Source organism: Chelonia mydas, chromosome 3 (assembly GCF_015237465.2).
Source record: "Chelonia mydas isolate rCheMyd1 chromosome 3, rCheMyd1.pri.v2, whole genome shotgun sequence".
Lineage (NCBI taxonomy): Eukaryota > Metazoa > Chordata > Testudines > Cheloniidae > Chelonia > Chelonia mydas.
Genome location: NC_057851.1, coordinates 11,057,292 through 11,079,236, shown reverse-complemented (window position 1 = coordinate 11,079,236; position 21,945 = coordinate 11,057,292). Strand labels below are relative to the sequence as shown.

General features: G+C 42.9%; 1 protein-coding gene across 6 annotated transcripts in view; it reads right to left on the bottom strand.

The window, feature by feature from the left end:
* The window catches only part of PKHD1 (PKHD1 ciliary IPT domain containing fibrocystin/polyductin), a 363,852-nt gene that overhangs the window by 175,313 nt on the left and 166,594 nt on the right, over positions 1-21,945 (bottom strand). For 5 of the 6 annotated variants that reach the window (XR_006289317.1, XM_043542122.1, XM_037893881.2 and 2 more), the window contains exons 38-42: positions 15,961-16,168; positions 13,725-13,882; positions 10,924-11,118; positions 6,573-6,698; positions 3,982-4,115 (exon numbers count right to left, since the gene is read on the bottom strand). Coding sequence is in view for 5 of the 6 variants with exons in the window: in XM_043542122.1 (XP_043398057.1) it covers positions 3,982-4,115; positions 6,573-6,698; positions 10,924-11,118; positions 13,725-13,882; positions 15,961-16,168 (821 nt within the window). In the remaining variant the exon portion in view is untranslated. The remainder of the gene's footprint in view (positions 1-3,981; positions 4,116-6,572; positions 6,699-10,923; positions 11,119-13,724; positions 13,883-15,960; positions 16,169-21,945) is intronic. The other variant, XM_043542124.1, reaches the window with a different exon arrangement.

Below are 21,945 nucleotides of genomic sequence, written 5' to 3'. Positions count from 1 at the left end.
TGGGGCACTCCGCTTGATATCGGCTGCCAACTAGACATGGAGCCAGTGATCACTACATAATGCAAGTCTAGTGACTTATGAGGAGAGGATGAGGGAACCGGTCTTATTTAGTCTGCAGAAAAGAAGAGTGAGGGGGGATTTGACAGCAGGCTTCAACTACCTGAAGGGGGTTTCAAAGAGGATGGCTCTAGACTGTTCTCAGTGGTGGCAGATGACAGAACAAGGAGCAAAGGTCTCAAGTTGCAGTGGAGGAGGTCTAGGTTGGATATTAGGAAAAACGATTTCACTAGAAGTATGGTGAAGCACTGGAATGGGTTACCTAGGGAAGTGGTAGAATCTCCATCCTTACAGGTTTTTAAGGCCCGGCTTGACAAAGTCCTGGCTGGGATGATTTAGCTGGGGTTGGTCCTGCTTTGAGCAGGGGGTTGGACTAGATGACCTCCTGGTCTCTTCCAACCCTAATCTTCTATGATTCTATGAAGTGTAAAAGTAAAATTAGGCAGGCCAAAAAATAATTTGAAGAGCAAATAGCAAAAGACACAAAAACTAACAGCAACAGCAACAAAAAATTAAGTACATCAGAAGCAGGAAGCCTGCCAAACAATCAGTAGGTCCACTGGATGACCAAAATGCTAAAAGAAGACAAGGCCATTGCAGAGAAGCTAAATTAATTATTTGCACCAGTCTTCACTGCAGAGGATGAGAGGGAGTTTCCCACACCTGGGCCATTCTTTTTAGATACATATTGGAGGAATTGTCTCATACTGAGGTGACCATATAGGAGGTTTTCGAACAAACTGATAAATTAAACAGTAATTAGTCACCAGGACCAGATTATATCCACCCAAAAGTTATACAGGAACTCATATATGAAACTCCACAACTACTAACTGTGGTATATAAACTACCACTTAAATCAGCCTCTGTACCAGATGATTGGAGGGTAGCTGGTGTAATGCTGATTTTTAAAAAGACTCCAGAGGCAATCCTGGCAATTGCAGACTGGTAAGCCTAACTTCAGAAACAGGTAAATTGGTTGAAACTGTAGTAAAGAACAAAATTATCAGACACATAGATGAACAACATATATTGGGGAAGAGTTGACTTTTGTAAAGAAAAATCATGCCTCACCAATCTATGAGAATTCTTTGAGGAGGCCACCAAGCACGTGGACAAGGGTGATCCAGTTGACACCGTGTACTTAAACTTTCAGAAAACTTTTGACAAGGTCCCACACCAAAAAGCTCTTAAGCAATGTAAGCAAACATGGGATAAAAGGCAAGGTACTCTCGTGGATCAATAACTGGTTAAAAGATAGGAAACAAAGATAGGAACAAATGTTCCGTTTTCACAATGGAAAAGGTTAATAGCAGGGTCCGGCAAGGATCTGCATTGGGACCTGTACTGTTCAATATACTCATAAGTGATCTGGAAAAAGGGGTAAACGGTGAGGGGGCATTTTTACAGATGATATTAAATTACTCAAGATAATTAAGTCCAAAGAGGACTGTGAGAAGTTACAACGGGATCTTACTAATCTGGGTGATGTGGCAATAAAATGGCAGATGAAATTCAGTGTAGGTAAGTACAAAGTACTGTACACTGGAAAAAATAATCCCAACTCTACATACAAAATGATGGGGTCTAAATTAACTGTCACCGCTCCATAAAAAGATCTTGGAGTCATTGTGGCTAGTTCTCTGAAAACATCTGCTCAATGTGCAGGGGCAGTCAAAAAGCTAACAAACTGTTAGGAAACACTAGGAAAGGGATAGATAATAAAACAGAAAATATCAGAAATGTCACGCTCTAAATCCAGGGTACACCCACACCTTGGATACTGCACGCAGTTCTGGTCACCCCATCTCAAAAAATATGTATTAGAATTGGAAAAGGTACCGAGAAGGGCAACAACAATGATGAGGGGTATGAACAGCTTCCACAGGAGGAGAGGTTAAAAAGACTAGGACCGTTCAGCTCAGGAAAGCGATGACTAAAAAGGGAGATGACAGAGGCCTATAAAATCATGCCTGGGGTGGAGAAAGTGAATAAGGACGTGTTATTTACTCCTTCTCGTAACACAAGAACCAAGAGTCACCTAATGAAATTAATAGGCAGCAGGTTTAAAACAATCATAACAAAGTACTTCCTCACACAACGCACAGTCCACCCGCGGAACTTGTTGTCAGGGGTTGTTGTGAAGACCAAGGTTATAACAGGGTTCAAAAAAAAAATTAGATAAATTCATGGAGGAGAGGTCCATCAGTGGCTATTAGCCAAAATGGTCAGAGATGCAACCCCATCCTCTGGGTGTCCCTAAATCTCTAACTGACCGAAGCTGGAATTGGAATAACAAGGGATGGATCACTCAATAATTGCCCTATTCTGTGTATTCCCTCTGAAGCATCTGCTACTGGTCACTGTTGGAAGACTAGATGCTGGGCTAGACAGACCACTGGTCTGACCCAGGATGGTCATTCTTATGAACCCTCATGATGTGCAGATGCCTAAACTGATTAACTTCAAGAGCCTAGTGCTGTGGCTAAAATCCTTCCTTCCCTCCCTGCAGTTCAGCACTTCTACTTTTTATATTAGGGTAGAGTCTGAAGGCCCCAAGTGAGATTAGGCACCATACATGCATATAATAGGAGACTGTCCCTAACCCCAAAAGCCTACAAATATATTGTGGTCTTTTCTACAGTGACCACGTCTTTCCTTTTTTTTTGTCAAGCACTTCTGGGTGCTGTACAATAATAAATACCCCTACTAATAATGTAGATAAAGGGAGGTAGATTCCTCGTTTTCTTTTAGACTTCAGTATCCTGCTGTTGCAATGCCTTATATGCCCATCCCCTTAGATGGCAGCTCACAATGGAGATTGCAGTGAGCATCTGCTATGCCACCCACACTGGCTTGCAGAGGACAGGCCCCAGTAGTTTTTACCCCAGTGGCCGGTTACATGTCCATGGCCTCAACTTGTGAATAGATCTCTGAATTTCTATTATAGCACATGAGCTAAACAAATGTGTTGAAAACTGACTGAGTTAGCTTCACAAGTACATTGACAGATAAATGTAGCAAGCCCCTTAACAGCTGAACCATTGGTACTGAGTCAGACAGCTCTAGGCTATGCCAATGTACAACTGTGTAGATCTCTCTGTGTTTAGAGGCCCTGAAGTCATGCTACTCTGCCTACATTTTTAAAAAACATAATAGATGCCTCCACTATATTCTCTAAAATGGCCTGTAAAGTTGGGTATATGCCCTGCAGGGAATTAAATCGTAGTTCTCTCTTTATTCTCAGGCAAACTTGTCAAGAGAGTAACACAGGAAACCTGTTGGTCTGTTTCTCACCTTCAAAGTTAGGTGCAACTCTTTGAGGAGCAGAGAGTGAAGGGCAAATCATGTCCTCATATGTAGTTCCTCGTTGGTTTCAGTTTCTATGGATTGGCAGTCCCTGAGTTTTTCTGGAGTTTCGGGTACAAATCCAGGTGGAATTCACTTGAAACTGTGGAATTGTATTTGGTTTGCCATCCAGATCAGGAAAAACTGATTTTTTTAAAGTTTGATGGAAACAATAAAACTGGACCAGAATTGATCAGATCTGGGCCTAGGTTTTTTGGCAAAATTTTGTGAGCCTTCTGATGAACCCAAGATGACTTTGGACTTTGTAACGAAACATAAAAAGCTTGGAAGTTACATAGGGACTGGAGTTTTGTTGCAAACATTTTACACCGTATGTATGTGAGAGAAAGAGAGAGATCATGTGGGTGGGTGTGAGTGTGTGTTTATGTATAGAGACAGAGACAGAGATTATTATTAGGGAATATATCATTGTGCACTTGTATTACTATCCTGTTTCAGTAACCATCCTTATTAAAACTCACTCAGTAAGTGAACAACCTGTGTTTGGGTCACCCTGAGAACCATATTTCAGACCAATCTGTTGTTCTTGGATACAGTGTTGTTTTTTATCCTTACCTCTACCTGGTTAGCCGGAGCCCTGATATAGATCCCTGCTGGTGATAACGTTTCTATGTTGGAAAGTCCATCCGTTCCAGACAGGCCAATCACTGTGTTGTGACTGACTTTATTCCCCTCTTCCAACCACCCTCCTAAAATATAATCAGAGGCACAAATTCATCAAATACAGCCCAACAATCACCACCCATGCAGATCACATATTATTCTCTCGGTGTTATTCCCCACCTATAGTGTTGTGCAAGGCACTGTGCGCTGGTTGGCTGCAGCTCTTCACCATAGAGGTGGCTGCCTTTCTGCAGTGCTGTACTGTTTGCAAAGCACGCTGGAATCCATGTTACGCCACAGAGGGAAAGCTGAGAGTGGGGCAGGGTCAATTTAACATGGCAGGGGTCTAAATATCAGGGGTGAAAATTATTACTGGGGTGCATAGTTGAAAGATCAGATAATTTCCACAGGATGGAGAGGTAACTGTTGTTATTCATTTGTACTATGGTTGTGCCAAGAGGCCAGAACCAAGATCAGAGCCTCTTGTTCTAGGCACTGTACAAACACAGAGTAAGACAGTCTCTGCCCCGAAGAGTTTAGAATCTAAACAGAGAAGACAGTCAATGGTTAGGAAGAAGAGATATTATGATACGCATTGTACAGATGGGGAACGGAGGCACAGAGAGATGAGGTGAGTTGCCTAAATTCACCCTGTGACAGAGCCAGGAGTTAAACCCCAAATCTCCTGAGTTCCCACCCAATGCCTTAACCATGTAAACAGAAAGATTAAAAACACATCATGCAATCATGTACCAAAGTGCCTTGGGTTGTCACTTGTTGTTGTTTTATTTTGGTCGTTGTTGGTTTTTTGGTTGTTTTTTTGGTTTGGGGTTGTTTCTTTGTTTTGTTTTGTTTTTCGAGCGATGAACTAGACAATGGGCAGAAGACAACAATGGAGCCACCACTCACAGCAGCACACATGCCCCCTGCCTGCAGTAACTGGGTCCCCAAAATGGCATGCACCGTGAATTGGCACAGAAAGGAAAGAAAAGCACCCTAACCTCTATCCTAAGGAAATGCCAGCCATCATCTATCTGGAAAATGGCAAGCCCTATCCAGGGAACATGCAAGTCAACCTCAACCTTCCTTTTCAAGACATATGGTTCTTGCTAGGGATAACATATGCCAACGCTCCCTCCAATTCTTCCCTGGACACAGATACCCTCCCCCATATTAACCACCCTAAATTCAAGCTGATCTCCAAAATATATATATATATGCGTAGAGTTTGGGGCTTTATTTTTTCACACATCATGCAACCTCTATGGCATTTACCTTGGAACTAGATCCTGCTGAGAAATATTTCCTTTTCAGATTGTATTTATTTCAATCACAGCCATTATGAGAGCAAAAGTAGGATTGTACACTAGTGCTTTGACAGCCATACAGGTTTGAAAGGAGGCATAAAAAGTCTTGGCTTCCAGGCCGGGATCTTGTTTGCTAATTAAGTTTAAGCCCAGAGCAACTTTTTATGACTGTCCTGCAAAATCCTAGCGAATAGGGGTTTAAATGAAATCATTGAGAGATTTCAATTCTAGAGCAGAAAACAGGCAGCTATAATAAATATGCCTTTACAGGTAACAAAATGATATATAAATTCATCTTTCAGACCCTCTGGAGCTACTGACATTGAAGCCATTAAAGACGTCTTGAGGATACAGAGTATTCAGCCCGAAATTTCTGAGGACACATTTAGTTCAGCCCAGAGATTGGAAAGTCAGAATTATGTCTCAGCATGAATGATGGGAGGAACGGATTTCCAAATTAAGACCTGGACAGGTTGAGCTCTGCACCTGTTTATAGTCAAAGTGATTTCAGTGGGACTCCAGTCAAGCGGAAGGCCTGCATGTGTGCACTGGATTGCAGGGCTGGGGCCTAAGGCTTTTGTTTGTTTGTTTAAATTTAAATTGCTGTTTCTCATCCATGACTGGCGGCAGCCAAAACTAAAGTGATATCATGACATACTCAGGCAGTATGGGATGCCTGTGGGACAGGCTGCAGACCAATCTCCAGCTTGCTTTAATGGCAGATAGGAGAGAGATTTTGATTTTCAATATTTTTGTTGTCTCAAATCAGTCAAGTACTTAAGCCTGTGCTTGACTTTAAACATGCGCTATCATCCTATTGTTTTCAATGTCACCTGATCAACACTAATGGGAAGTATGTGCTTAGGTGAATCAGGGCTATAAATATTACATCATAGAGTTCTTTCCATGACAGGTGAATCAGATTTTTTTAAAAAAAAAAAATCTCTATCTACTGTTAGATTGTAAAGAAAAGAGGTGGTGCAGGAGAGAAGCCCCAATAGGACTGAACAAGCTCCATGCTGGTCATAAGAAATGGACCCAAAGCATATATGGTTACAAGAAAACAGATCCTCAGCATCTGCATGAGGAAGTTGGAGAGTGATATACAGGATTCCACAAGACTAGTGCCAGAGAACATGAATCAAACCTTCTTCCGCCCAAGGAAGTTTTGATTAACTGTATCCTTGGCATAAAGAGCCACGTATAGGTTGATTGAAAATCCTCTGCTTCACTTACCCAGTAGAATCCCATGACCTAAAATGTTATAGAAAACATTATTGTCCACTCTTAACTCTGAGATCCTCGACAGACTGAGTCCCCGACCAAAGGAATCCCACACTGAGCAACCGCGAATGTAAGAATCTGGAAAGAAAAGGGTGGTGTCAGAGGAAAGCAGGAATATAACTCCAGGTTGCCTCCGTTAAAGGTGACGTTTTTGCACAAGATGTTATTCATCAACTCTGATGCTGCTTGGTTAATCCAATTTGCTGTGATGCTCCGATGAGACAGATCACAATTTAAGCTGTTTACCCAAATATTGCAATTTTTACTAACCTGCAAGTATTGCTTATATGATGAATTTTACCCCCTCAGCCCTCAAATGATTTCCAACGGGTAAAATGTTTGCAACATTGTGACACTGTATCACAACATAACGAGGTTTTAAAGCAGCATCATAACATTGCAAAGTAATGTGGCATTGTGCTTAGACAAAGCTATCACATTTTCTATGTCGTCACTATATTAAGTGAATTTGCATCACAACGTCATGCAACTGAGTTTTTTTTTCCTATACGACAAAATTTGAAATGTGGCCAGTTTAGCACAATCACACAAGAAGCTGAACATATGCCATCCAGTGATTTGCAAAGCAAGAATAAAAATGTCATTACACTGTAAGAGATCTTTTATATGTAACCCAGTAAGCTATGTGCAAATTAGCAGACATGACTAAGGACAGGCCAGCGTGGGCTACATGCCGGGACAAAGGCAAAGCTTTCTCAGCTGATGTTCATATCCCGGACTTGATCTCGCTCCCTTTGACACCAATGGAAAGACTCCCACCGGCATGAACAGGAGTTGGAGGGTCCCTACAACCGTCACCAGACTTTACTCGCAGTCTGCAGTAGTGATGGACAAACCCTAAAAGACTGATATTCCAAGTTAATTAAACCTCCCCCATGAGACTACAGTGGGGGAGGTCTAGGCTGGAAACTAGGAAACACTATTTCACTAGGAGGGTGGTGAAGCACTGGAATGGGTTACCTAGGGAAGTGGTAGAATCTCCATCCTTAGAGGTTTTTAAGGCCTGGCTTGACAAAACCCTGGTTGGGATGATTTAGTTGGGGATTGGTCCCCCTGAGCAGGGGATTGGACTAGATGACCTCCTGAGGTCTCTTCCAACCCTAATATTCTATGTTCTATGAATTCTATGATTCTACGAAGTTTGGCTAGGAATATCATGAGAACCAACTTTACCCATGAGCTTTCCAGCTCTTCCTGCTTTCCAATTGCTGGACTGAAACTAATGAAATAGGTTTCAGAGTAACAGCCGTGTTAGTCTGTATTCGCAAAAAGAAAAGGAGTACTTGTGGCACCTTAGAGACTAACCAATTTATTTGAGCATAAGCTTTCGTGAGCTACAGCTCACTTCATTGGATGCAGCTGTAACTCACGAAAGCTTATGCTCAAATAAATTGGTTAGTCCTAAGGTGCCACAAGTACTCCTTTTCTTTTAATGAAATAGGCTCATTCTTAGTATTTTACTTCTGTTTCCAGTGCTGGCCAGCCCATGATTACACAGAGAAGCAACAAAAATGAAATATAATTTGAGGAAGGCTGCTAGGCAGAAGGAAAAAACAACTAAATATCTTAAAACCTTCAACAAGATTCATTAGGGGTTGAGTTCTAGGAATGGATAAAACTTAATGTGCATTTCCTATTTAATCGAACCACCCTTAGTCCAAAACACATTTCATGGAGCACAGAGAGAGGCCCCTAAATACAAAATTTGGTTTGGTTTGGAATGTGGATTTTGAAGAAAACAGAATTATAGAACTGGAAGGGACCTCGAGAGGTCATCTAGTCCAGTCCCCTGCACTCATGTCAGGACTATATTATCTAGACCATTCCTGACGAGGGTTTGTCTAACCTGCTCTAAAAAATATCCAATCATGGAGATTCCACAACCTCCCTAGGCAATTTATGCCAGTGCTTAACCACCCTGACAGGAAGTTTTTCCTGTTGTCCAACCTACATCTCCCTTGCTGCAATTTAAGCCCATTGCTTCTTCTCCTACTCTCAGAGGTTAAGAAAAAACATTTTTCTTCCTCCTCCTTGTAACAACCTTTTACATACTTGAAAACTGTTATGTCCCCTCTCAATCTTCTCTTTTCCAGACTAAACAAACCCAATTTTTTCAATCTTCCCTCATAGATCATGTTTTCTAGACCTTTAATCATTTTTGTTGCTCTTCTCTGGACTCTCTCCAATTTGACCACATCCTTCCAGAAATGTGGCACCCAGAACTGGACACAATACTCCAGTGGAGGCCTAATCAGCGCAGATTGGAAGAATTACTTCTCCTGTCTTGCTTACACCACTCCTGCTAATACATCCCAGAATGACGTTCGCTTTTTTGCAACAGTGTTACACTGTTGACTCATATTTAGCTTGTGGTCCACTATGACCCCCAGATCCCTTTCCGCAGTACTCCTTCCGAGGCAGTCATTTCCCATTTTGCATGTGTGCAACTGATTGTTCCTTCCTAAATGGAGTACTTTGAATTTGTCCTTATTGAATTTCAACCTATTTACTTCAGGCTATTTCTCAAGTTTGTTCAGATCATTTTGAACTTTAATCCTATCCTCCAAAGCACTTGCAACTCCTCCCAGCTTGGTATCATCCACAAACTTTATAATTGCACTGTGTATGCCATTATCTAAATCACTGATGAAGATATTGAACAGAACTGGACCCAGAACTGATCCCTGTGGGACTCCACTGATTATGCCCTTCCAGCATGACTCTGAACCACTCATAACTACTCTCTGGGAATGGTTTTCCAACCAGTTTTGCACTCACCTTATAGTAGCTCCATCCAGGTTGCATTTCCCTAGTTTATTTATGAGAAGATCATGCGGGACAGTATCAAAAGCTTTACTAAAATCAAGATATACCATGTCTCCTGCTTCCTCCCTGTCCACAAGGCTTGTTACCCTGTCATAGAAAGCTATCAGATTGGTTTGACAAAATTTGTTTTTGACAAATCCATACTGACTGTTACTTATCATCTTATTATCTTCTAGACGTTTGCAAATTGATTGCTTAATTATTTGCTCCATTATCTTTCCAGGTTCAGAAGTTAAGCTGACTGGTCTGTAATTCCCTGGGTTGTCCTTATTTCCCTTTTTATAGATGGGCACTATATTTGCCCTTTTCCAGTCTTCTGGAATCTCTCCCATCTTCCATGACTTCTCAAAGAAAATCGCTAATGGCTCAGATATCTACTCAGTCAGCTCCTTGAGTATTCTAGGATGCATTTCATCAGGCCTTGGTGACTTTAAGACATATAATTTGTCCAAGTAATCTTGTTCTTTCCCTATTTTAGCCTCTTCTGATCCTACCTCATTTTCACTGTCATTCAATACGTTAGATGTCCCATCACCACCAACCTTCTTGGTGAAAACCAAAACAAAGAAGTCATTAAGCAACTCTGCCATTTCCACATTTTCTGCTATTACTCCCCCCCACCCCGCCCCTATTCACTGAGTAACAGGCCTACCCTGTCCTTGTTCTTCCTCTTGCTTCTAATGTGTTTGTAGAATGTTTTCTTGTTACCTTTTATGTCTCTAGCTAGTTTGATCTCGTTTTGTGCCTTGACCTTTCTAATTTTGTCCCTACATGATCGTGTTATTTGTTTATATTCATCCTTTGTAATTTGACCTAGTTTCCCCTTTTTATAGGACTCTTTTTTGAGTTTTAGGTCACTGAAGATCTCCTGGTTAAGCCAGGGTGGTCTCTTGCCATACTTCCTGTCTTTCCTATGCAGTGGGAAAGTTTGCTCTTGTGCCCTTAACAATGTCTCTTTGAAAAACTGCCAGCTGTCTTCTATTGTTTTTAGACTTGCTTCCCATGTGATCTTACCTACCAACTCCCTGAGTTTTCTAAAGTCTGCCTTCTTGAAATCCATTGTCTTTATTGTGCTGTTCTCCCTCCTCCCATTCCTTCGAATCGTGACATCTACCATTTTATAAACACTTTCATGCCCCAAGTTCAATCAGTTGAGTCTTGATTCATGGTATTTCTTGGGCCTATCTCCGATCTATAATAATAGCCAATAGCACCTATTTATTATATAGCATTTTTTATCAATAGATCCCAAGGCACTTCACAGTCTTTAGCTTCTCTACCCTGACTATACCCCTGAGAGCTGGGACAGTGCTATTGTACCCATTTCACAGATGAGGAGCTGAAGCACAGAGAGGCTAAGTGACTTGGCTGAGTTCAGAGAGGAAGTTGGTGGCAGAGCGGATAACTGAACCAAGGTCTCCCAAGTGCTAGACAAGGGCCCTAAACAGTCTCTCACCAGTCATACGGGCATCCCCGGCAATGGTCAGTGCGCTCAAGTGGTGCTGGAACGCTTGGCCCACGTGCTGGAATTGAACGCCTTCCAAACGGATGCGACTGTCCTCACCCTGGAAAGCTTGCACAATAACAACGGCCCCCATGTCCCGGGATCCTAGCATCCTCTCGCTCTTCTTGTACAGACATGCCGAAGCATCTGAAATACAGCAGAGAGAGTCTGTCAACGGCACAGCTCCACAGTGACTCTATGCTCCATGCAAAGTCCTAAGCCATGCCTTTCCATGCATAAGAGCTGATCCTTTTTAGAGGGACGTATATTGAAACCCACAGGAAGCTGAAGTCATTTTATGCTTCGGTAAGCTCCTTCTGTTCAGTTCTAAATAGATCTGTGCCTGGGAAAGATGACTTTGACATTGATTTACTTTGGGTCAGATTCGTGAAAAGGCAATTGGGCATGGATGTATTTGAATTAAACTGCAATGAGAACACTTCAAAATTCTTTATGAACATCAGCTCTTCACAGTACCTCTCGGAGGTGTAAGTAAGGACTATTACCCCCACCTGGCAAGTGGGGAAAGTGAGACACAGAGGTTAAGTAGCAACTTGCTCAGGGTCAAAGATGGAAGCAGGGCTCCGTGACTGGCACTCAGATCACACCTCTCTCTTGCTGGCAGAGGTTAGAGAGGATTGAAATGGGCATTGAGTATGAACAATCCCCATGCCCCTAGAGATGGCTCTTCCACGTCAGACATGAGGCACACAGGTGGGTAGCATATGGAGATTTGTACTACCACTCCCCAGGCTGTGCCTGTTCTGAGGCTAGAGAGAGAATTTCAATCTCCGACACTGTCCAGTCACTTTTAACAGCACTATTTTATTTATTTTATTTTTAAAGACAGAAATGTAACAACAAAACCCCACTGCGACGCTGGCAACCGAGGTGCCAGCTCATGCCAGAGCCGCAGGGCAATTCACTTGTGTAGTAGTATAGATAAAAGTGGCTAGTAAATGTAGAAGAGTGTATCTGGTGCTTAAACTTCATGAAAACGAGTGGGATGTTACGTGCATTGTTTTCACTTATCTGTATCCCGTTACAATGGAGTAGCAAACATGTACATTGCATTCACCCCTGTAACTAAGTAACCCATCAAATGAGCCATCAAATGAGAAAGAAGCCTTGTGCGATTCAAACAAACAACTTTAACAGAAAAGAGCTCATTTAGAAGCAAGTGGGCATTGTGTGTGATGATCGGAGGTCAAAGACTCAAAATGCATTCCTCTCTCCTTCATCAGAGGAAAAGCCCACATGGCTTCTCATAGCTTGTTTTCTGTGAGAAGAAGCTGTAAGTATGGATTCCAGGAAAGACCCTACATCTCTGGACTGTTTGGACTCTTACAGGGAAGTGTACCAGATGCAAAGCAGAGATCCCCAGAGACTATCTGGGAACCATGAAAAGCCTTTTGGGAAACTTGCAGTTTATTACATCCCTGCCACCATTTGGAATTAGAAACTGTGACTCACCTGTGCATATATTTTACCTGCCTTAACTTCTGAAAAACTCTCATTTCCTTTTCTTAACTAATAAACCTTTAGTTAGTGTACTACAGTATTGGATACCAGTGTTGTCTTTGGTGTCAGATCTAGAGTACCAATTGATCTGGGGTAAGTGACTGGTCTCTTCGGACTGGGAGCAACCTAAATGTGATGTGATTTTTGGTTTAAATGACCTTTTATCACAAAGTCCAGTTTGTCTGGGTGGCAAGATAGACTGGAGAGTCTAAGGGGACTGTCTGTGACTTTATGATGAGACTGGTAAAAGTGATCCAGGAGTTCACATTTGTTACTGGTTTGGTGAAATTGAATTATAGAACACACCACCAGATTGGGGTGTCTGCCCTGTTTTCTGACAGTCTGCCCTGAGGTAGGCACTAACAGTCATGAGCCGCTCCAGACAATCTGACACCCACCCAAATCATCATCTTGTTATTCCTCTGACAACCACAGCTTCACTCTAACACAAATAAAATCACTCCCACTCCTAGTGCATATCAGTGACAATAGTCCTGGGTGCCAGAGTAAATTCATGGGGCTGTACCAGCAATTGGCTGTTGCATACCAAATGAAGTCTTGTGTGAAAAGTTTAAAGCAGACAGAATTTTAGTTTTAAAAGAAAGCATAGGCAGTCAGCAGTCCTAATTCTCAATCCAAATTACAGTCACTGGGTATGGTTCTGCTCTCTTTTACGCGGGAACCCCTGGGTGAATCAGGAACCCCTCCCTGGAAGTCAGTGGAGTTATACAGGCATAAAACCACTGTAAGTGTGAGGAAATCAAACCAATTATCGTTATTTGACCAGGTTTTCCAAATGCACTTAGCAACATCCCAGTCTTCTACACTCAAGAGTACAAAAAGGATTGGGAGATTTTCTTTAAGTCACTAACTCGTAAACACAATTAAAAGTTTAACATAATATGTACATGGAAACATTATTTTCAAAAGATATCCTCTTTTGAAAGGTGGGGGGGGGGGTTCCGAAGATGGCTTACAACAACAACATGAGGCTAACACATCTGCAAGATAACAAGGAAATTCAGCTCAACCCCTTGAGACCTCATACTTTCATGTCAGACAATGTCCGGAAAGATAAATTCACTTTCCTGGAGCTGAGTGGGCTTCAAAGTTATTCTGTTAAGAAGGATTTCTAACAAAATGATATACCAAAATGTGATGTCAGAGTAACAATACTGCCTTTATTTATTTCTTTTCCTCCAAACATGTCTCTATCCAAAGAATCTTCTCACCTCCCGACACACCTGCTTTGGCACACTCCCGTAGGTGAGACATCCTCTCTCTGGTGAGGTTTCCTCGGACAACAATTCTCCGGCTAAGCAATGCCACAACAGCTTTCAGAGCAAAGCGATTCCCATGCACCCACTCTTCTCCAGAGCTGTGAGGGTACCTATACAAAGCATAGAAACAGACACAAGAACATGACTGCCGGAATATCTGCAGGAAGCATCCGTTCATCCTGAGCTTGAAGATGGAAACTTCACAACTCAGAGCTGCGTCCAAACTAGTTTTGTTAAGGTTCAGGGTCTAGCTCTGAGTCCATCTCTATTTCATAACTACAACAGCAAATTCCTGTGAAATATAAAAGGGGTTGGGAGTACGAAAAGACTCTGGTTGGTTTAAAAAGGTTTTAATGGGTTCTATGCAAAAAAAAATAACAATAATAATCAGAATGAAATCTGAATCCACCAGGTTCCTTCATTATGACCCTAAACTCACATCAGGCTCATAGAAACGTTCACCAAGAGTGAACCCAGGCTGAGCTTCAAGAGTATGAGCCAAGTTATGCTCTCAAGCGGCACCTGCATATTTCAGACAGTTGTGGTACGGGGCCCAATTCTATTGCCATTGCAACCATTGGCAAATCCTCACTGGCTTCACTAGTTTAGTAATATTTTTGTTGCGGTTTTATATGTTTGAGCTTTGTTCATTTATTCCACCCTATCTCTATCCTATTCAGAAATATAGCTGGTCAAAAAAAAAGGGGCAGGGTGAGAGGGGAACAGAAAATTTTTATTTTTGGTGGAAATTCAACTAATGAAATATTTTAGCCAAAACCCAACATATTTCTAGTTGGAAACGTTACTATGGTATTTCAGGACAATTTTCGTTTGAGTGCCTCATGCTCCTATTCTCTTCTATAGGCCAGGCTCCCTGGTTGGACTACATCCCCCATGCTGAAACGTGGTCTCCTCTCTCAGAGACAGGAGGTGCTGCATTACATGAGTCCCAAGCCATGGTACATCATGGGAGATGTAGTTTGGCCAAGAGCCCAGTGAATACAGCAGGTTAGGGGCAGGAGGCAATCAAACTACAGCTCCTGGGAGGCCCTGTAGGGGCATTTCCAAATCAAAATATTTTGGTTTTGGCCATTCAGTTAGTCAACAATATCAACAACCACCACAAAATCAAAATTTTCCATAGACACTTTTTGGAAAAATTTTCATTTAGTCAAAAACCCAATTTTCCAGTGAAATATAGTTTCACTGGAAAATTGTTGATCAGCTCTATTCAGAATATATTGGGCCCTAATGACCTCCAAATATTGGTTTTCTTGGCCAGCATTTTTCAGGCAACTAGAGACCAAATATAGGACTTACAGATACCCACCCTTACCACACATTATTTTATTCTGTACTCAACTTAATTATTAAGGGCGTCAACCTCTAGTAACCTGAGTAATCTGTAATGTTATCTCCATCATGGAAGCCTACAGTACCAGTACTGGGCAACCAGGACCATCTCAGAAACCACTATCCAAAAAGAATGAACATTTTTATTATATTGGGGTTGGGTTTTTTTACTTTTGGAAATGCCCTTGCTGTATGTGCCCTGGCAAAGAAAAGGAAAATTAAACCAAAACAAATATGCTCAATATCCAATAGGGTCATTCTCCTAAGAAATAAATGTTACCTAACTCAGCTTTGCAAATTCTACTCTCCTGCTCAGAGTAAATTTTTTTTAAGTGGGTTCAGTAAAATATCATCAGAGGGTTTTTTGGGAGGAGGGTTCATTATCATAAATAAGGGTGAGAAGCTGGTTTTGTGCCTGAGGTTGTAGAGTTTTTCATAACAGTTTTGAAGGTTTAATTGCTATGAAAAAGCTCTCCACAGATTGTTCGAAGTCCACTGGCTGGTTCTTGGTTTGCTCTTGATGCACACCAGAATGTATCACTACAGGGTGATGTCACAGTTTCTGTAAAACTTCTCAAAGAAAGGTATTTATATAGTATCGTCATCACTTTTTATTGGAATTGCTGCAATTCCTGATCCTGACTCCCATGCTTTACTGACTTTTTTTTTTCTACACATGAAAAATAATCTGTAATAATTTAAAGTAGATTAACTATTCTGGAATAAGAGCATCTACATAGGCAGTTAACCAGAAATACTTAATTAAGAATAACTTCCTATGTAGACAAGCCCCAAGTTAGCTACCTGTCGTTGGGATCCCCCAAAACCCACTAACCTGAGAGGCGATCTAAGGTAGAGCTCAGTGTTGTTCACTGCCTCAACTGTGACGATTTCCTCTTGCTGATACGTATCTCCAGGACCGGTTCCACTCACAATAACTTCATCCCCAGGCTGCCAGTCAACAGGCTCCTCTAGGAATAGCCTAGTGTCATTAACGCAAGCTGCTGACTTCAGGTGTGTGAACACCACTTCTGGCACCCAACCTAGGAATGATACATGAAGAAATGAACTGGGTAGTTATCAGTTACAAAAGAGGACTCGACAAATCACATTAGCTGGTTGCTCTGAAAATACTGGGTAGTCATTCTGACTATGACCAGGAGTACACTAAAAAGTTACATGGACTCAGCTACGTTCCTCAAGGGGCGTGAAAAATCCACACCCCTGAACATTAGAACAAGTGTAGTTGGTTGTTCAAAAGGATCTTTGTGGAAAGTGAAAGCCTTGTGAAGATGCACAAAAACGAGTGTCTGTGCCAGATGCATTTTATGGAAAATGTCTCTCCAAATCCCAATCTACATTATTACAGTCGAACAATCTTAAATGCCTCATAAGTTTCCATTTCATATCATCTGCTTTCTTGCTTCCTGTCCTGAACTGCTGTGCAATGTAGTGCTGTGCTGTTGAAGAGTTGCCATGTTCTGCGCAGGAGATGGTTGCATGTGGGTGTTCTGGGATCCTTCTGGATGAAATGCGCCAGATACGGTACATAACAAATATCTTGATCATTCTGTCTTTTAAAACCATTTGAAAAAAGCCTCTGGCCAGAATAACCCTGTCAGGAACTGAATATGGCTTAAATAATATGTTGATGAATAACTATTAAAATAAAGGTTTCAGAGTGGTAGCCGTGTTAGTCTGTATCAGCAAAAACAACGAGGAGTACTTGTGGCACCTTAGAGACTAGCAAATTTATTTGGGCATAAGCTTTCGTGGGCACTCCTCATTGTTTTTATTAAAATAAAGTGAGGCATTGCCTTTATCTCTTGATTATAGCATCTCTCCACACTACTTTGGGAATCCTGTCTCAACCCTATAATATGGATCCTTATCTAGACAGAACCTTAATGTGGATACGACTTAAGTTAAAACTGACTCATCAAAGAAACGTTGAGAATATAGTTATAGTACAGGGGTCAGCAACCTTCGGCATGTGGCCCATCAGGGTAATCCAAAGGTGGGCCACGAGACATTTTGTTCACGTTGACCGTCCCTGAGGCCTGCCGCTTCCCGCAGCTCCCATTGGCTGGGAATGGTGAACCGTGGCCACTGGGAGCTGCGGGGGCCATGCCTGCAGATGGTCAATGTAAACAAAATGTCTCGCGGCCAGCCTTTGGATTACCCTGACGGGCCACATGCCGAAGGTTGCCGACCCCTGTTATATTACAAGTATCTCTCTGAAGATGACATCTAAGGACTCATCTACATGTGAAACACTACAGCAGCTGTGCCACTGTAGTGCTTCAGTGTAGACACTGCCTATGCAGATGGGAGGACCCCTCCCGTTGGCGTAGGCAATCCACCTATCTGAGAAGCAGTAGCTAAGTCACCAGAAGAATTCTTCATTCCACCTAGTGCTGTCTACACCCGGGGTTAGGTCGGCTCAACTACATTCCTCAGAGGCGTGGATTTTTCACACCACTGAGCGATGTAGCTGGGTCAACCTAACTTTTTAGAGTAGACCACGCGTAAGGGAATGGAAATGACCTACTGAGAGTAATAATACTCTGAAATCCTTGGTGAAAGGTTCTGCATAAAGTCAATGGGGAATGTGTGGCCCCACTGAAATCAATAGGCAATTTGCCGTTACTTCAGTGAAGCCAGGATTTGATCCAATATACCTAAACAAAAGACCTGGTAGAAACCTTTTTTTTTTTTACACTAAAAGGTCTTGGTTTTGTGATTGTTGTTGAAAATAAGATTTCAATGACAATGACATTTTTGGTCATTTTTCAACAAGGGCAATTTTTTGACAATGACTTTTTTGTCTTTTTTGCAAATAAAATTTTGAAGAAAAATTTTCAACACATTTCTGAATGTTTTTGAAATTTTGAAAATGTTCCATTCCAAGCAAGGAGAACAAAATCCCATGTTCTCACTTTTTGTAGTTATTTTAATTTTTCTCACTTTTCCCTCTTGGAAGTCAGTAAATAAGTGACAGAAGGGAGGTGAAAAAACATTCAAAATTCATTTTTTTAAATGAAATAAAAAACTTTATTTAGAAAAAATGCATTTAAAACCTTTTGTCCACAACATGGGGGAAAATCATAAAATTTTTCACACAAAAACTGTTTTTTCCAGGAAAAAAAATATGTTAAGCTCCACTTAATACACTTATTTACAAATCCTCACAGTAGCTTGCTGAGACAGATCCTAGAGGTATCCCCAAGTAGAAGGGTAAAAGGAGACACAGGGTATGTCTACACTACGAAATTAGGTCGATCTTATAGAACTCGATTTTTAGAAATCGATTTTATACAGTCGATTGCGTATGTCCACACTAAGCACATTAAGTCGGCAGAGTGCGTCCTCACTACCGTGGCTAGCATTGACTTACAGAGCGGTGCACTTTGGGTAGCTATCCCACAGTTCCTGCAGTCCCTGCCGCCCATTGGAATTCTGGGTTAAGCTCCCAATGCCTAATGGGGCAAAAACATTGTCGCAGGTAGTTTGGGGTACATGTCGTCAGTCGCCCCTCCCTCTGTGAAAGCAACGTTAGTCAATCGTTTCACGCCTTTTTTCCGTGCAGACGCCATACCACAGCAAATATGGAGCCCGCTCAGCTCAGAGTCATCACTGCTGTTGCGTCCGGGGTGCTACTGTCAACAGACGGTGCAGTAGGACTGCTAACCGTCGTCATACACCACTTCTGCTGCAACTCTGCTCTCCTGCTCCGCAGCCACGAGCTCGGGGGATCCATTCTGGTCCTCCTGGGAGCCTCTCCCCCTACCCCCGCATTCTTGGGCGACTGGGTGAGGAGGCTATGGAACATGGGGAGGAGGGGAGGCGGTTATGCAGTGAATGCAGTGGGGGTCTGTGCTCTTGTTGGCTTTCCTGCAGCTCCAACAGATGCTTCATCATGTCCGTTTGCTCCCCCATTAGTTTCAGCATTGCGTCCTGCCTCCGCTCACTTAATTCTTTCCTGGCCTCTGCCACTGAATGCCTCCATGCCTTAAGCTGTGCCCTATCAGTGCGGGAGGACTGCATGAGCTCAGAAAACATGTCATCACAAGTGCGGGGTTTTTTGCCTTCTAATCTGTGATAACCTCAGGGACAGAGATGATAGGGGGAGCTTAGAAACATTTGCACCTTGAGGGAGTAAAATTGGGTTGGCTTCTTACGCCTTCATAACATGTGGGAATGTTTTCAAACTGCAGCACCTCCCTTTCCCAGAGCAAGCAATGGGTTGGGTTTCACATTTAAAAGGAGGGGCTGCAGTATTCGGGTAGACGTCCAGCACACACCTACCCCCACCCCACCGCATGGCTATTCTCTGGGATGATCCCTTTTAGCCAAGTGCAAACAGTCCAGCTTGAACAGGGTCCTTTTACTGTTCCCTTACAAAAATTCCCCTATTTCAACCAGGTGACCATGAACACTATTGCTTTTAAACCCTGTACTGTAGTTACAAATCTGCACTCACCAGAGGTGCCTTCTCCGGCTTCAGGGTCGGGGATCCCGCCTTGGGAGCTTATTGGCTCCAGGGTGATGAAAAGGTCCTGGCTGCCGGGGAGAACGGATTCACCACTTGCCTGCTGCGCATTTTTCTCCTCTTCCTCATCCACAAAATGCTCCTCTGTGCAGCGTGAGACTCCCTCCTTGCAGGTGTCCACGGACAGTGGTGGGATAGTGATAGGGTCTCCCCCTAGAATAGCATGCAGCTGTTCATAGAAGTGGCATGTATGGGGCTCTGACCCGGAGTGACCGTTTGCCTCCTTTGTCTTTTGGTAGGCTTGCCTGAGCCCCTTAACCTTCAAGCGGCACTGCTGTTTGTCCCTGGTGTAGCCTCTCTCCAACATGCCCTGTGAGATTTAGGCAAATATATTTGCATTTCTTCTTTTGGATCGGAGTTCGGCCTGCACAGATTCTTCTCCCCATACAGCGATCAGATCCAGTGTCTCCCTTTCGGTCCATGCTGGAGCTCGTTTGTGATTCTGGGACTGCATGGTCACCTGTGCTGCTGAGTGCAGCTGAGCTCACCACACTGACCCAACAGGACATGAAATTCAGAAGTTCCCGAGGCTTTTCCTGTGTACCTGGCTAGTGCATCGGAGTTGAAAGTGCTGTCCTGAGCGCTCACAATGGAGCACTCACTCACTCCCGGAGGCCAGTACCGTTGATTTGCATCCGCGCTACCCCACATTCGACCCAGCAAGGTCGATTTTAGTGCTACTCCCCTCGTCGGGGACAAGTACAGAAGTCGATTTTAAGAGCCCTTTAGGTCGACGGAATGGGGTTGGTTGTGTGGACAAGGTCATTTTTAAATTGACCTAACGTGGCTAAATTCAACCTAACCCCATACTGGAGACCAGGCCATAGACCCAAACCCTGGGCCTGATTGTGTCAACAACAAATCTTCTATTGACTTCAAAGGAAACATGTTTGGGGCCCTGGAGAGGCAAAGTTACACCACCCTTAGGCCACATATCAAATCAGTGGTAAAGTTGGGAACAATCTCCTGGCTTCCAGTTCCTCACCCTCATAAGTGGGCACACTCCAAAGCCTGCAGTCACCAACACCTTTACTTTGCCCTTCTTTCTTCAATAGATGACGTTTGCTCTAACTTTTTACATTCCCTTTTCTCCAGCTGACATTCAAACAGACGTGTCCAGTGAGATCCGACTTGTGCAACAGCACCAGGGAGAGCATGTGGCACATATTGAACCTCCTATGATACATTTTCCCTCACTCCTTTGCAATAGATCATAATTTACCATTAGCCCACAGCGAGTTACTGTCCTCCCTGGTTGTACTAAAGAAAAGTAATAATACCGGAAATCACCAAGGGTAGATGTTGCATCCAATAAATCATTTTCCAATTATTTTAAGCAAGCTTTCCTCTTAGTTTACTCTTTTGTTTTCTGAGAGCCCCCTGTCTGTTGGCCTGACTTTTCTCGCACTTGCACTAGGGTAAGCCAGGAGTAAATGCACTGAAGTCAATAGATTTACACTAGCATGACAGAAAACTCAGGCATTTACATCCTGTTATTCTGAACCATCGTTGAATGCCGTCTGAAGGGGACAGTTTGTTTCCAGCTTGGGTTACTGTAAGGACCAGGGAGCGGGTAATCAGGCCTAACCGTGCAGTCAGGAGCCAGAAACTGGAGCCAGGAGGACATAGCCTGAGATAGAGTCAAGGGTCAGGCCAAGGATCAGAGGTAGGGCATGTGAGCATGGACCTGGAGCCAGACAGCTAAGCAGGAACCAGCAGCAGATGGATATCTGGGATAAGGAGGGCAGGAACAGGATGGAAGGCAGGGCTCAGGATGCAAGCAAGGATGCAGAGTCTCAAAGCAGTAGTCAGCCATAAATTCACCTAGTTGCTCAGACAGCTTCCTGTGCCTTCTTCTGGCTTAAATATTGCATTTGAGGCAATCGGTGGAGCCAGACATCTCTCCCAATCAGGAGCTCTTGGCCAGCTAGAGTTTTACCTGCCCCCTTTTCCAGTAGCTCTAAAGAGCTGCAGGGTGGCAGCTGCCTGGGATACTGCAGGCCTGGGTTCAAAACCCAGAACTGGTTACTGTTTAAAGTTGTTTTGTTTCCACATGGAGTCAAGGATTCCATAATTACACCCAAGCTTTACTTAAGATAGAAATCAACACATTAAGGAATCATTTTATCCCATTTGTTGTTTCTTTTTTAATGTTACTTTAAAAACAAAATAACCTGCTAATTATTCTCCCTCCCTACTAGAGTGCTCATGGGAGAAGTGGACTAACAGGCAGTCAAGGTTAGTCTCATTGGTGGAGCAGCAGGTGAA